General features: G+C 40.0%; 1 protein-coding gene across 4 annotated transcripts in view; it reads left to right on the forward strand.

The window, feature by feature from the left end:
• Positions 1-14,560, forward strand: part of dmd (dystrophin) — a 233,406-nt gene that overhangs the window by 124,238 nt on the left and 94,608 nt on the right. For all 4 annotated transcript variants that reach the window (XM_063216797.1, XM_063216798.1, XM_063216800.1 and 1 more), the window contains one exon: positions 2,287-2,467. In XM_063216797.1, coding sequence (XP_063072867.1) covers positions 2,287-2,467 — 181 coding nt within the window. The remainder of the gene's footprint in view (positions 1-2,286; positions 2,468-14,560) is intronic.

Consider the following 14,560-nt stretch of genomic DNA (forward strand, 5'->3'; position numbering starts at 1 on the left):
CAAGGGGGTTTAAGGATCACTTAAAAGTAGGAACGATTACTATTGCAATTTATCCCGGGTTTGGGCCTTTTTAGAGCTAGATTGACTGGCCTAAAAGAGCTCCAGGGGGTCATAAAGGCAGCAGAGAACATAATTGGCTGCCCTCTTCCATCTCTAGAGGGCCGTTACAGCACCTGCAGCCTAAAAAAGGCCAAGTGCATTCTTGGAGACAATTCACACCCAGTTCACAATCTGTTTGAACTGCTACCACCTGGCAAGAGATGCAGATCCATGAAAACCAGGACAAACAGACTAAAAAACAGTTTCTTCCCAGCGGCCATTACAGAACTTAATTATGCTTCCAAAGCATAGTTTTTATATATACAGCTCCAGGCCTTTTTTATTAGAATAGCATGAAAAAGTTGATTTATTTCCATAATTCCATCAATAATGTTAAACTGTCATGGATTGTAGATTCATGGCCCAGTTTTTTAACTATTCCAATCATTATTTTTTTTCTTTTTATATACGTTGGCCTTCCAGCTCAAAAAACCCATGAATTGGGGAATTCGCATTATTAGAATATTGTTATAAAATCACATTTTTCTTCATCAAAATTCGGGTCACATTAAATCAGTTGAAATTTGGTACTTTCTACATAACATGCAATGGTCAATACTTGGTTAGGACATTCTCTGTCTTCATAATGGCCATGATGCGTTTAACATTGAAGTCAATGGCAAACACAGTGCATGGGAGTTATGGAAGCCCAGATATCCTTAATGCTTTGCCGTCAGCTGTTCTTGTTTGTTGACCTGGTGCCCCACACTTCACTCTTTAATATACACTGTAGATTTCCATACCATGTTTTGGTGTTAACTCACCAGTTTAATTCTAAATCACCAGAAATGAAACCCCTTCGAAAATGAATGGGGTTCTATTTCTGGCGAGTTAGAATTAAACTGGTGAGTTAACACCAAAACGTGGCATGGAAATCTACAGGGTATATTGAAGAGTGAAGTATGGGGCACCAGGTCAACAAACAAGAACAGCTGACAGCAAAGCATCAAGGATATCTGGGCTTCCATAACTCGCTTCATCCAACTTTCGCTGAACATAGCTAGATTTTGCTTCTTTATCCTTCGTCATGTCCATTTTTCCTCTCTGACTTTTGCCATGGTGACTCATTAGAGCTTTGCAAACTATTTTAGTCCATTTCTTGAATCTCTAAAACGGCCCAGGGTGAGGGGAAAGGATCAGGAGGTCGCAGCTCAGCTAACAAGCAGCTGCCATGTCAGTCACCAGAACCGGAAGCCTCCCTCACACCAGTGCAACAACACAGAATAATGAAAAGAGTATTTTTCCCTTGGCACGTAATGAAAGCTAATCGGACGTCTACTATCAACGTGGTGGTGCTGAAGGACAGCGCAGGTGGGAAAGAAGTTGCAGCGCAACTTGTCAATCACCTTGGTCGCGTTCGGTTTCGTCTGTCCAAGGAAGACTTCTGGATAGAAAATGAACTGCAATTTGTCAAGGCAGATGCAGGGTAGATATTGCCATCAACAACTCATTTTGGATAATATGCGTGATAGGTAGCCTATCTGTGGCCTACTGGACTGGTTGCCTACCTAAGCTTTGCGAGTGTATGGTGGAATGTTGCGTCACACGCAGGGCGGCCCAGTACTGGCGCCTGTCACCATGCAGAAGTGAGCAAAGAAAGGGGATCTTATTCAGGGTCGTCTTATATTCGGGCCAATACAGTAGCCTACACTATGTTCAGTCATCATAGCCCTCACATTGACTCCCATAGCAATACAATTACCAGTTATTAGTACCTATAGATATTGATAATAATCGTATTAAACTAAAATAAGGCTAAATTGAAAGCCTCAGCGTGAAATAGTCTTGACTGGATTTTTATTTTTGGCAACGCTTCAAGAGGTAGATCTTGCTTGCCATCTAGGCAGAGGTTAGGGATCTCGGGCATAAAAAGGTTGGTGACCATTGCTGTATAACACAGTTGCTTCCCTGAGGGCAGCCTTTGAAACATGGAATGGTTGGGAATCCCAACCAACTTGGGATGGAACGTGTCTGTCATTGTTTTTGCCCATGCCTTTCCTCTTCTTGAATACATGTCTTGCAGTCCTGGAAGGATGGTCCTGGTGATTGTTTACTGCAGAGTGCATGATTTTGTGCAGGGCTACCTTACCTTGTTTACACTATTTTAAAACTCTTGATTTAAATGATGTGTATATTTTATATTTTCCCTGTGTCAATGTGTGTGTGTATGATGTATTGTCTGTTCAGTCTCGGCGACAGGGAGGCTGCTTTAGAGGCAGCACTGAGGTTTCTTCAGCAGTTCTATCTGGATCTGGAGCACTTCTTCAACTGGCTCACAGAGGCAGAGACGACAGCTAACGTCCTTCAAGATGCTGCGTACAAAGAGCAGCAACAGTCTCCACCTCACCATCTCCTGAAGCAGCTACAGGTAACTGGAACTGGAACCATCACAACTTGCATGCACTTGAGACTACATTATATTACATTTGGCAGGCGCTTTTAGTCAAAGCGAGATATATTTCTGCCTTCACCCCAACAAACACACTAACCTAGACCCTCACACTAAGTGCATATTTGTCTCTTGTTCCAACTGACATAAGGTAAATAAGGGACGAAAAGCTCCAAAATGCAGTTCAGTTGCTCTCAAGTGGGACGCATGGCAGGCTGCCTCCGGCCCACGGGCCTTATGTTTGACACCCCTGATCTTAGGTCACAGCTGTCTAAACTAGTAGTTCTAAAAGTGAGGTACTAGGACCCCTGAAAACCCCACCCCACCCCACAAGTGTGACGATGGCTGGAGGAGGTTATTGCACTATTGTCAATCATGCTAGTCCGGTCAAACACACCCCTAATAGTTTGTACAATGTGGATGCCCTTGCTGGCACGTAAAGTGAAGTGAAAGCCCACCTGGGAAACTCCAGCTCCACAGCACACAAGTCCAACTGCAGACAACGGAATTGCATTTATGCCTCACCCCTATGCAGCAAAGGGGCAGCCCCCAATGGTGCCCCAAGGGAGCGGTGTGGCAGGACAGTACCATGCTCAGGGTACCTCAGTCATGGAGAAGGATTGGGGACTGGTTAATTACTCCCCCCACCAACCTGGCGGGTGGGGAGTCGAACCGGCAACCTTTAAGTCTGACGCCCTAACCGCTTACCCATGACTTTTCCCGAATGTCGGAAATAAAACGGATTTTGTTTGTTCTGAGTTAGCTATGACAGCTAGCAACAATACAGTTATAACAGACAGCTTCCGACAATGGATCGTTCTACGAGCTGTCACATTAATTCAACGCAACATTTAAGATCCTAAGTCCTAATGTGATGCGCGTCATGAAAAGCCACTTACCCTGCTTGGCTCTGGAACCATGTGGTGTTGTCTGATGATGTGGCAATAAGCAAATTTGTTTTAGATGGCATCAAGCATGTGCGGTGGTAACCAAGTGAGTAGTACAAAGAAAATTGTCCCATATTTACAGTCAAGCATGGCAGTGAGACTGACATGGCTTGGAGCTGCATTAATGCCGTCGATATTGGGGAGATGAATTTCATTAATGGCTGTATTTTGAATTATTTTTGAGAGAACGATAAATCAAAACGGTTATATAAGTTTTCAATATGTCAAAGTGAAATTTCTTTAATGTTGTTCCATGAAAATATGTACAAATCTGCAGAAGTGTGAGGGTGTACTCACTTCTGTGATAACCAGTTATACACAGTTGCTGTTGGTCTTATGCTGAATGAGATGTGTATGTATGCAAGTTTTTACATTTTAACAAAAAAATAAGGTTGCATTATATTATATTTAATTTATGAAAAATGAGAGTAAATGAAGGATACCCCCCTTGATGCAGGAACAGTTTAGAGCTGTGGAATGTTTGGAATGGAGTGTTTTTTTTTGTGTACTGTGCCCAGGGCCGCTAACAGCTTTTGCTGGGTCCAGGACAAAGTAATATGAAAGGCCCCCCTACCCAAATCATACAAAGTAATGGGGACCCAATTCTGCCCCCCCATCTACCTGGGCCCAGGACAACATACCCGTTTGTACCCCACCCCCTGCCGACGGGCCTGACTGTGCCAGCACAATGGTAAATGTGAGCCCCCACTATGTTGTGGGATGGTCTGTGACCCCGTGTCTCTAAGTTGAACCCACTCAAAAGAAGTACAACAGAGTCAGTGTTGTTTTTTTTCTCCCAAGAAGCTCAGTGTCTTGGAAACACACAGTCTCTCCCATACAGAGAGAGAGAGAAGGAGATATGTGTGTGATTGTACACACATTATTACCGCGAAGATATGCTACGCAAGAAGAAGTACTATGTTAAGGTTTGATCTATGTGTTTTCACCTCCAGTTGGGTGTGTAATATGTTGAATGTAACATTTGACAGATCAACCACTACAGCTGTTCAATTGGAAGAATATGAAGTATTATGTGCCGTGCAGTGTATGTGGGGGAAGTACTTTTATAATGACATAATAATGTCGTAAATCGCTGGGGCTGGTATGAAATTTACAATACAGTTAGGTTTGGGTCAATCTCAGTTCACTTTCAAATAGTGTTCCATCCTAACCGACAATTTCATAATTATCCACATGCTTATTTTTTATTATCTAAGCACTTTGCTTAGATCTGGAAACAAGCCGTCTGAAAAGTTATCTTTAGGTTGCTGCTCTATTAATCATGTAAGACATTATGTTTCAAGACGAAGCAAATTAACAGAACAAACAAATGTTGGTGCAGTGCTGTATGAAAAAACAAGAATGTGTGTATTTGTAGAGCAATACTGTAGTATTCATAGCCTAATTATTGTTCCCTCTTCATGGATGATAGCATTTGGAATATTGTAAACTGAGTAGCCTTAAAGGGGTATGCCACTTTTTTGGGGTTTAATACCGTTAAAATCGTTGGCTGGGGTTTATAAAGGTGGTCAAGTGTCTTATTTTTCATGTTAAGCGTTGTCTTGCTTTAAGACAAGTTAAAAGAGGGAATATGTCGCTAAGCTAGTGAAAGTCAATGGATCCGTGTAGCATTGTAGCATGCTACACGGATCCATTGACTTTCACTAGCTTAGCGACATATTCCCTCTTTTAACTTGTCTTAAGTTAAAAGAGCTACCGTGCTAAAGTTAGGCAAGGAAGGTTGCTACGTGGAACAGCCAGTAAACGCAATGCACGCTCAGGGTGCCAGTGCGCACACAAGTGTCTGTCCTCGAAGGGAGGAGACGCAGGAGGAGAGAGAGAGAGCCCTAACGCTGGTTTGGCCCTCCTTAAATAGGTTCTCACAGAAAACGCCACCTACACGACCACAGAAAGACAACAGAAAATAACAGAAAGTAGCAGAAAATAATGTAGCCCCGTAACACCCATGCAGACATAGACATAGACTTAGGTGTGGACAAAGACAATTAGACATAGACAGTACACATGCATTACACCTAGAGTACCTATACAATACACATACAGACATATGGCAAGACTGGGCAACAGAAGACATACATGGAACATATATTAAAAAGAGGTATTGTTGTGCATTTTCAGTCATGTCCTATTGTGGTGATTCATAGTGATGGTCGCATTGTGAAATAATAATAAATATAAAGTAAGCAATTTGTAGTGTGCAGTACTTCCATTGTCCTAGTATGATATTCTAAAGTGGTAGTAGTATTGGTGCATAGAGATAAATAACCCAGTTTGAATCAGAGCTATAAGTGTGTTGAGTGTATGTTTACCTTTGGGTTGGTAAGTAGTTTTTCCAGTACTGTCATTCAAGTAACAGGCATGAAGCAGCAGCAAAGTGTGCGTGTGCGTGTGCGTGTGCGTGTGTGTGTGTTTGTGTGTGTGTTTGTGTGTGTGTGTGTGTGTGTGTGTGTGTGTGTGTGTGTGTGTGTGTGTGTGTGTGTGTGTGTGTGTGTGTGTGTGTGTGTGTATTTTGAGTTAGTGCAAGTAGAATGTGCAATCACAATACAGTGTTGGGGGGGTCGGGCGCTATCAGTGGTTTATCGTTCAGCATCCTGATTGCTTGGTGTATGAAGCTCTTTGCCAGCCTGGTGGTACGGGAGTGAAGGCACCTGTACCTCTTTCCAGAGGGCAGGAGACTGAATAGTTGGTGTGCAGGGTGGCTTGTGTCCTTGGTGATCATCAGTGCTTATGTTCACAATCCGGTGGAGCGTCTTTCTGTTTTGCTCCGTGCAGCTTCCTCCCTACGGTCAGGATGCTCTCGATGGTTCCTCTGTAGAATGTTGTTATGATGGAGGGTGTAGCACTTGCCTTCCTCAGTTTATGGAAGAAGTTGAGGCGCTATTGGGCTTTCTTCGCCAGTGATGATGTGTTGAGGGTGGTCCAGGATGGATCGTCGCTGATGTGCCCTCTAAGGAATTTTGTGCTGCTGACTCTCTCCACAGCATCACCGTCGATGGTCAGTGGTGGCAGTTGTTTTTGGCTCCTCTGAAAGTTGACAACAATCGCCTTGGTGTTGTTGACATTCAGCAGGAGGTTGTTGTCCTTGCACCATCTGGCCAGTAGGTCTACTTCTTCTCTGTAGTGAGTCTCTTCGCCCTTAGTGATGAGGCCCACCAGTGTTGTATAGTCCGCAAACTTTACCAGATGGTTAGTTTAGGGTTAGTGCTGTGGGTCGTTGTGCAGTCATGTGTCAGCAGCGTGAACAGCAGGGGGTTGAGCACACAACTTTGCGGGGCACCCGTACTCAGGGTCAGAGTGCTTGAGGTGTTGTTCCCGACACATTCTGCTTGTGGTCTCTGCAACAGGAAGTCCAGCAGCCAGTAGCAGAGGGAGGTGCTGACTCCTAGTTTGTCCAATTTGTTGATGTGTTGTTATGGTATTATGGCATTGAATGCTGAACTGAAGTCAATGAACAGCATTCTCACATATAAGTCCTTTTTTTCCAAGTGGGTGAGTGCGGGATGGAGGGCAGAGCAGGTTGCATCCTCCGTGGATCGTTTTGCTCAATATACGAACTGGAAGGGGTCCAGGCCAGGGTGGGGGGTAGGGTAGCTTTTATGTGTGACATGACTAGCTGTTCAAAGCACTTCATTATGATGGGTGTCAGTGCAACAGGTCAATCACTAAAATAATGATCTGCTGATTGCCGAAAGAAATATTTTTTTTTATCTAGCAGAGGGTGCACCCTTGGGAACTGAAGAAATTATTATATTATTAATTATTAATAATTATTTACTATTAATTATTTAATTATATATATTAATTGTACTATATAAACAAATAATACGACAAATTCAGTTGTCAAAGTTCACCCATAATCATAATTTGCGTATGGAACCCTACATATTGGTATTTGCCCATCATACAGATTGAAAATGTATTTGGTAATCAATTATGTTTTCAATTTATGTTTTCGGAATTAAAAAGTGCGCAATTAAGACTATTCTTGTTTGTGTTTCTCTGAAGCACCTTCAATTAATTCTACATTGAAGCATTTTGAATGGACAGAAGACTCATGTGCTTGGTCTGCATCGTTATCAATGTAAACAAGGTCCAGAGACTTGTGGCACATGGGTGGTTGACGTTTAACCCTCTAGCTACCAGGATTTTTTTTGAATAGGTCAGAATTCTACCAGGAATTCTAAGGAAAAATTGACATTTTGGTCATATTTTAAATAATGTCAAATAACTTGAAAAGAAATGAAAAGTGTCAATTACAAGTTACTTTCATATTAAAGTAGAGAAAACACACTTTCAAATGGTATATCATTTATGGATAATTAATTGTTCAGTATTCCCATAGAGTGCCTTTGATGTGGATTAAATGATAAAAATGTGATAAAATCCGATATTATCTAGGCCTATCTATCTATATATCTATATATTTAGGCCTATCTATCTATCTATCGATCTCTCTATACATCTATCTATCTATCCTTCGTCTATCCATCCATCCATCCAGGGTCAAAGTTGAACAATGATCATGTGACGACAACAAATGTCGTTCACCCAAAAGTCCTGTTTTCAAGCGGTTTCAAGCGGTATAACTGTAATGGACTACACTAGCTAATAATGTTTCAACTAAACCATGCCAAAGACGTGTAAGGATAACCGTAGAAGTGTCTGCGATATCAGACAGGACATGAATGGAGCTGTAAGGAAGTTTCCCCTCCCAATTTGGCACAGGTAAGGCGCGCCAGGCATCACCGAGTAATACGGAGTTGAAGTGCTACAAACACCACGTTGGTAAGCTATTATTGGAAGTTAGCATTCAACTCAACGTCTTCACGCACATTTTTATGAAGGACACGTGGAGTAGTAACAGTCCTTGACTGCTTTGCCAAAGCTGACACGCAAAATGAGTAGGCCTAGCCTATCATGCTGCGCTTCCAGATGCGCTGTTACGCAGAGCTGTCGCTGTCCGTTGTTCCAGGAAACTAAGATAGTTGGATACCAACATATGGTTTGACTCTGAAAACACATCGAAGACAGTTTACATTTTTAATATGTAGCGTGTAGACATCGGCTGGACAGTTGTGTTTGCTATTTAGGACCATGGCAGAACTCATCACAGTTGAAAACCATCTCATAAGCCTAATAAAACAACATGATCTAAAAATAGCCTAAATAGTCATAAACATGTGCTGTTGACCATGAAAATAGATCGAAGAGGGTTGGAAGTTTTCATATTTAGTCTATATTGGTTGTAGAAACAGAATGGTTGTGTTTGTAGCCATCCAATCTCGGACGGCCGTTATTTGAATTGACGGCAGATTGCCAAATCGCACAAAGCGGCGCATCTCGTAATAAAATCTAAATACTGAAAAATAATATAATAGAAACATATAGTTTTTATACTGAAAATATATCGAGGAGGGTCTGTAATATTGAGCTAAAGTGTTTGAAAGCTGGAAAAACTGCATGATGACGGCCGTTCAGCCGTATTTTCATATGAAAATATTCCGGCCGGCCGCGGCCGTTCTGGTACAGATCCAGCCGGACGTTCACGGCCGTTATGGTAGCTAGAGGGTTAAGGACGTAACGCCAAAAAAAAAAAAAAAAGTTTTTCCAATTCCTGAAAAAATTGATGGAAAAAATTGGAAATAAATAGAAAAAAATAATGCACTTAGTGGTCCGTGGAATTTTGCCTCATTTTTGCCTTTTTTGGGAAAATGTGTCCTGCATCAACACATTGCATAGGCATGTCACACCGCAGGAAAATGAAGTCGCACCACAGGAAATTCACTGCATTATGGCCATTTTAATACTTTTTTATACATGACTGACATCTGAGCTCATGCTAACTTGATAATGATATTGTGTTTAATCTTAATATGTGTTTTCATTTATAAAAAACTTTTTTTCCTTCTATAAGAACAGTCACACCACAGGACACCATAAAATTAACCTAAGCATTGCGTCACAGAAACATTGCAATATGACTTCATATTACGAGGTTAATAGTCACCTTAAGCTTCCACAGCACTCTCCAATAACTGAGGTACTGACTGGTTAGGAGCCAGTCTTTAAGACCCTTGTAGTTGGCCTTGCAGCTGCCCGTTCACAAACATTGACATACTGTACACATCTGTACATGTCACCCCACAGGACGCAATTTGTGGTACGAAATCGAACTTGTAGTTAATATTACTGTCTTGAGTTTTTTTCACATTCACATATCTTAATATAAAGTTAATATTTATGCAATCATGTCAAATGCTTCATACATTATTCAAAATGTTGTTGGTTAATTTATATATATATATTATATTCCAGGTTTCATTAATGTTACAGTCACACCACAGGATATTTGATGACATATAAACCTTCACATAAATCTTAACAAAAATGTTTCTTCTCATCATCAAGACTAATATGAAACATAATGTACCACATCTTCTTTATTGACATATGAAGCCCTGAGACGAAGAACCATACAAGTCCAATTTTTTTTTGTAAATGTCCAGAATTGTAAATACCTGGTAACATTTGATTTTTAACATTGACATTAAAAAAATCTTATATTATTATAATTAAGAAGCTTTTGTTTTCTGACTTCAAGAAAAATCTAAATAAAAAAAAGTAATGTTCAAACTGCAAATTAAAAAAACATAGGCCTATGTTCAAAATGTGAAAATGTAGACTTGTATGGTTCTTCGTCTCAGGGCTTCATTTGTTTTTAAGAGAAAAAAATAACAGTTTTGTAGGTTTTTAACCAATGTTACGAAAAAACAAGGCGTCACGTCTCCCACCCACATACAGACCCTTCAAATAACAAATTGGTTTCTGACGGACTGACTGTCATAGTGTCTCTGCATATAGCTTTATTTGCTTTGCTGGCAAATACCAAGCAAAGAACAGTAAAAGTACTACCACTAAATTAGTAAATCACTGAAATCAGTTAAACAAATATTATTTATCACATTATTATTCATTATTTTCTGTCATTACCTCCGCCAAGGAGATAATGTTTTCGGTCATGTTGGTTTGTCTGTTTGTCTGTTTGTCTGTCTGTCTGTTTGTTTGTTTGTCTGTCTGTTTGTTGGTTTGTCAGCAGCATAACTCAAAACCTAATCAACCGATTTGGACAAAACTGGAGTTGTTGATAATGACCCAAGGAACAAGTGATTCAATTCTGGTGGTGATCCGGATCACGAACCGGAACCAGGACTTTTTAAAAGATTCTGTCAGCAGGATAACTAAAAAACTAATCAACTGATTTGGATGAAACTTTGTGGAGTTGTTAGTAATGACCCAAGAAATAAGTGATTCAATTCTGGTGGTGATCCGGATCACGAATCGGAACCAGGACTTTTTAAAAGATTCTTCACCATTGCTGGCCTACGGTATATATCTAGACGCCCCTAGTGACCAGAAATTTAATTGCGGGGACTCCACAAAAAGAAGACAGAAAGACTTGGGGTTTAACATAGTCAAATGTTCTAGATTTTGACAATTATGAGGGCGTGGGGTCATTGCGACACTTAGAAGACCATATACCGGTACACAAAAGTTGCTATTGTGGTTGCAACAGACTTGTGTCCAAAGCACACTTCCACTTTTATTTTGCGTTGAACCCTGTCGAATCATACAGTACGTGGCTTGGATAGACAAGGAGAATCTAAGATGAAAAACCGTCTTTAAACACATTAAACGGCTTCTGTTTCAAGATTCAAGATTCAAGATTAGTTTATTACGTCTGTAGTGAGTGACTGAAGCATTGGCCTATCGTGGGATAGTGTGATCTGTAGTTGTAGGCCCACCTGGCGTGGCTCAATTCTCTGGGACGGCATAGTGATTCATTGTGTAGCGTAAGCCTAATTGAAACACATCTACGTTGTGAACAACCTACTAACTATGGTGTGCAGTGGTCTTCCTTATTGATTATTTATTTATTTATTTATTTTTGGTTGGGTTTTCATATTTTTCTTATTTTGTTTGCTGTGTCAAACCTTGCTTTTCACAATGTAGAGTGTGCTTCTCCAAAAGTATAGAACTAGCTCATCTGCCACCCAGTACCATTGTCCCTCAGCCGAATTTGGCTTGCACTTTATGGCTTCTCAACTTGATCAGTGATTATGACCTGTAGGGCATATGCTAACGGAACTGTGATTTGTATCCATACCTGTCTGTCCTAAGTAACACAAGTTTTACACTGAAGTATCAGAGAACAATAATAAAAGAAATATATGTTTTGCAACAACTGTGTCCTCAAGCTCATTCTTAACCTGTCGGGGAATATTGTGTGTGATAAATCACAGGGCTGTCTCACCTTAAACGAGACTGGCGTAGTCACTTTTCCATCGGAGTATAACCAGTTTGAAATCTAGTAACACCACTCGGTTACACGTCTTATTATAGGTTTGAAGCCTATAAAGAGTAAAGATTGTTGTGTTTTTTGTGTCCTCAAAAAGATTTAAAAAATAAAAATAAAAAAGAGGGGGTGGGGTGGAAAATAGTGCAAAGAAAGTGCCTTGTTGTCTTCAGCATGAATTCAGTAATCTAACTGCTTGGTGGAAGAAACTACTTTGGAGTCTGGTAGTGTGAGATTTCAGGCTTCTGTACCGTTTCCCAGATGGTAATATAGAAAACAGTTCATAGTTGGGGTGACTAGGATCAGCCAAGATTTTTTTTGTCTTCCTGATGCTCCTTCCCTCGAATAGCTTCAGTATGGAGGGTAAGTCACAGTCGCATATGTTCTGAGCTGTACACACAACCCTCTGAAGAGCTCTCCTGTTGGCTTGAGAGCAGTTCCCATACCATGCAATAATGGTCCTATCAGAATGCTCTCAATGGTGCCTCTGTAAAACAACCTCAGGATCTTGGGTCTCATCCCAAACTTTCTCAATCGTCTGAGGTGGTACAGACGTTGCTGGCTTTTTTTACAATGCGCTGTGTGTGACTTTCCCAGGTGAGGTCTTCTGAGATGGTAACGCCAAGGAATTTAAAGTCTCTCACCGTTGATGTTAATGGTTTCAAACTGGTGTTCTTTCCTCCTGAAGTGAACTATTAATTATTTTGTCTTGGACACATTCAGAGACAAGTTGTTTCCTCTACACCACTCCATGAGGTTGTTTATTTCTTTTCTGTAGGCTGTTTCATCATTGTTTGTGATTAAACCGATAACAGTGGTATCATCTTCAAACTTTTTTTTTTTTGTTACTTTGTTTATTGGTAGGATTGTTCACAAGGCTTACAGTTCATTCCAATATAACACATTCATCATCATCATCATCATCAACATCATCACCATCACCATCCTTTTTTCCCCTTCTCTCTTCTTGTTTCTTCTTAATTTTTTTCTTAATATTATTCAATGACTTTTCAGCCTACTACCAGATAAACTTTTTTTTTTTTTTTCCCAAATACGTAAATGACAATAGACAGTTGACGCAGACAAACATATAGACAAAAACAAACAAACCAACAAAGACAGAGAATAAAAAATAAAAAATAATTTAAAAAAAGCACTTCAACTGAAACCTTACGAGACAATGATAGAGAGAAAAAGAGAGAGAGAGAGAGAGAGAGAGAGAGAGAGAGAGAGAAAGAGAGAAAGAGACATTCTGTAGCTCACCTGTAGGTGTATGTGTGTGTGAAGTATGTGTTGTATTGTATGTATGTATGTGCTGGTGTAGAGGGTGGGTGTGTGAGGGCATGCACAAGCTGTGAAAGCTTTGGAAGCTTATGTTGTTGTTCTATTTTCAAAGTAAAGACACATATTATTGCAAAGATTTTCTGGGTACATTTCTTCCCATTTGTGTGAGCACTTTCTAGAAAATAATATATTTTTTTCCATTTCCAAAACATTTTCTATTGTATTATACCATAGCTGGACATCTGGTTGTTTGCTTTGTTTCCATAGTTTTGTAATTTGCTTTAGTGCAGTGAGTCTTAGAATATGAAAAAAATTACGGTGCGTTCTTTTTATGCTGTTCGGTAGGTCAATTCCCAATACATTTACTGGTGTTAGAGGTTGTTTAAGATCAAAAATGTATGTGACAGCTCGCTTTACCTCCTCCCAAAATGGTTTTTATTATAGAACATATATAGAATATGTGTGTATGTGACCCTTCTTCTCCACATCCTCGCCAACATTTTTTGTCAGCTCCTGAGATATGGGCACATTGTTTAGGTACCATAAAAAATCTTTGATTGACCTTCCAGCCAAACTCTTTCCAGCATTTGGACTGGGTTGTTTTGAAAGTCTCTTTCCATAATTCACTCCAGGCACTATCTGTAATAGTAATTAGTAATTCATTCTCCCATTTTTCTTTTGCCTTGCACTTTGTTTTTGTCATCCTTTGTATTAGTTTATAGGCCTTTGCTAGAGCACCTCCCCTTCTACTTTTGTTTCTATTTTCTAACAAAAAAATTTAAACTTCATTAGTTGCCTTTTCCGCCTTTTGTTGTATATAGCTCCTGACCTGTAAATACTTGAAGAAATGTTTTTGTGGTAGACTGTATCTCTCTGCAAGGGTTTGAAATGAAACTACTATATTTTTTTCAAAAACTTGTGCAAATATGGTCAGTCCTGTACTTGCCCAAGTGTCCAAAATGTTGTCATCTTTTTGTGTTCTAAAATCTGGGTCGTATCTCATTTGTCTTAGCCGTACGCTTTCAGTATTGATTTTTAAATGAGAACATAACTGTCGCCCAGATCTTTAATGTATTTCCAATGCAGAATGTTTTGGTAGATGTTGCTTTTGTGTCACTTTTTTAAGGAAAGGTAAAGAGCCAAGTAGTCCATTCGACAATTCTCTTTCAATATTGATCCATTTTATTTGTGATTCCTCTCCCATCCAATTCATTATTGTTAAAATTTGTGCTGCGAAATAGTTTTTTGTATTTGTGGGCCCCTAAACCTCCCTCTTCCTTTGGTTGAGTTAATGTCTCATATTTGATTCTATGTTTTTTGCCATTCACAAATAAAGTCTGCAAATTTTTTTATTCCAAGTTCTGAAAAAAGTTGGAGGTAGTGAGACTGGAAGTGCTTGAAACAAAAAGAGAATCTGTGGGAGTACCATCATTTTAATTGTCTCTACCCTACTATAAATTCCATCAG

Source organism: Engraulis encrasicolus, chromosome 15, assembly GCF_034702125.1.
Source record: "Engraulis encrasicolus isolate BLACKSEA-1 chromosome 15, IST_EnEncr_1.0, whole genome shotgun sequence".
Classification (NCBI taxonomy): Eukaryota; Metazoa; Chordata; class Actinopteri; order Clupeiformes; family Engraulidae; genus Engraulis; species Engraulis encrasicolus.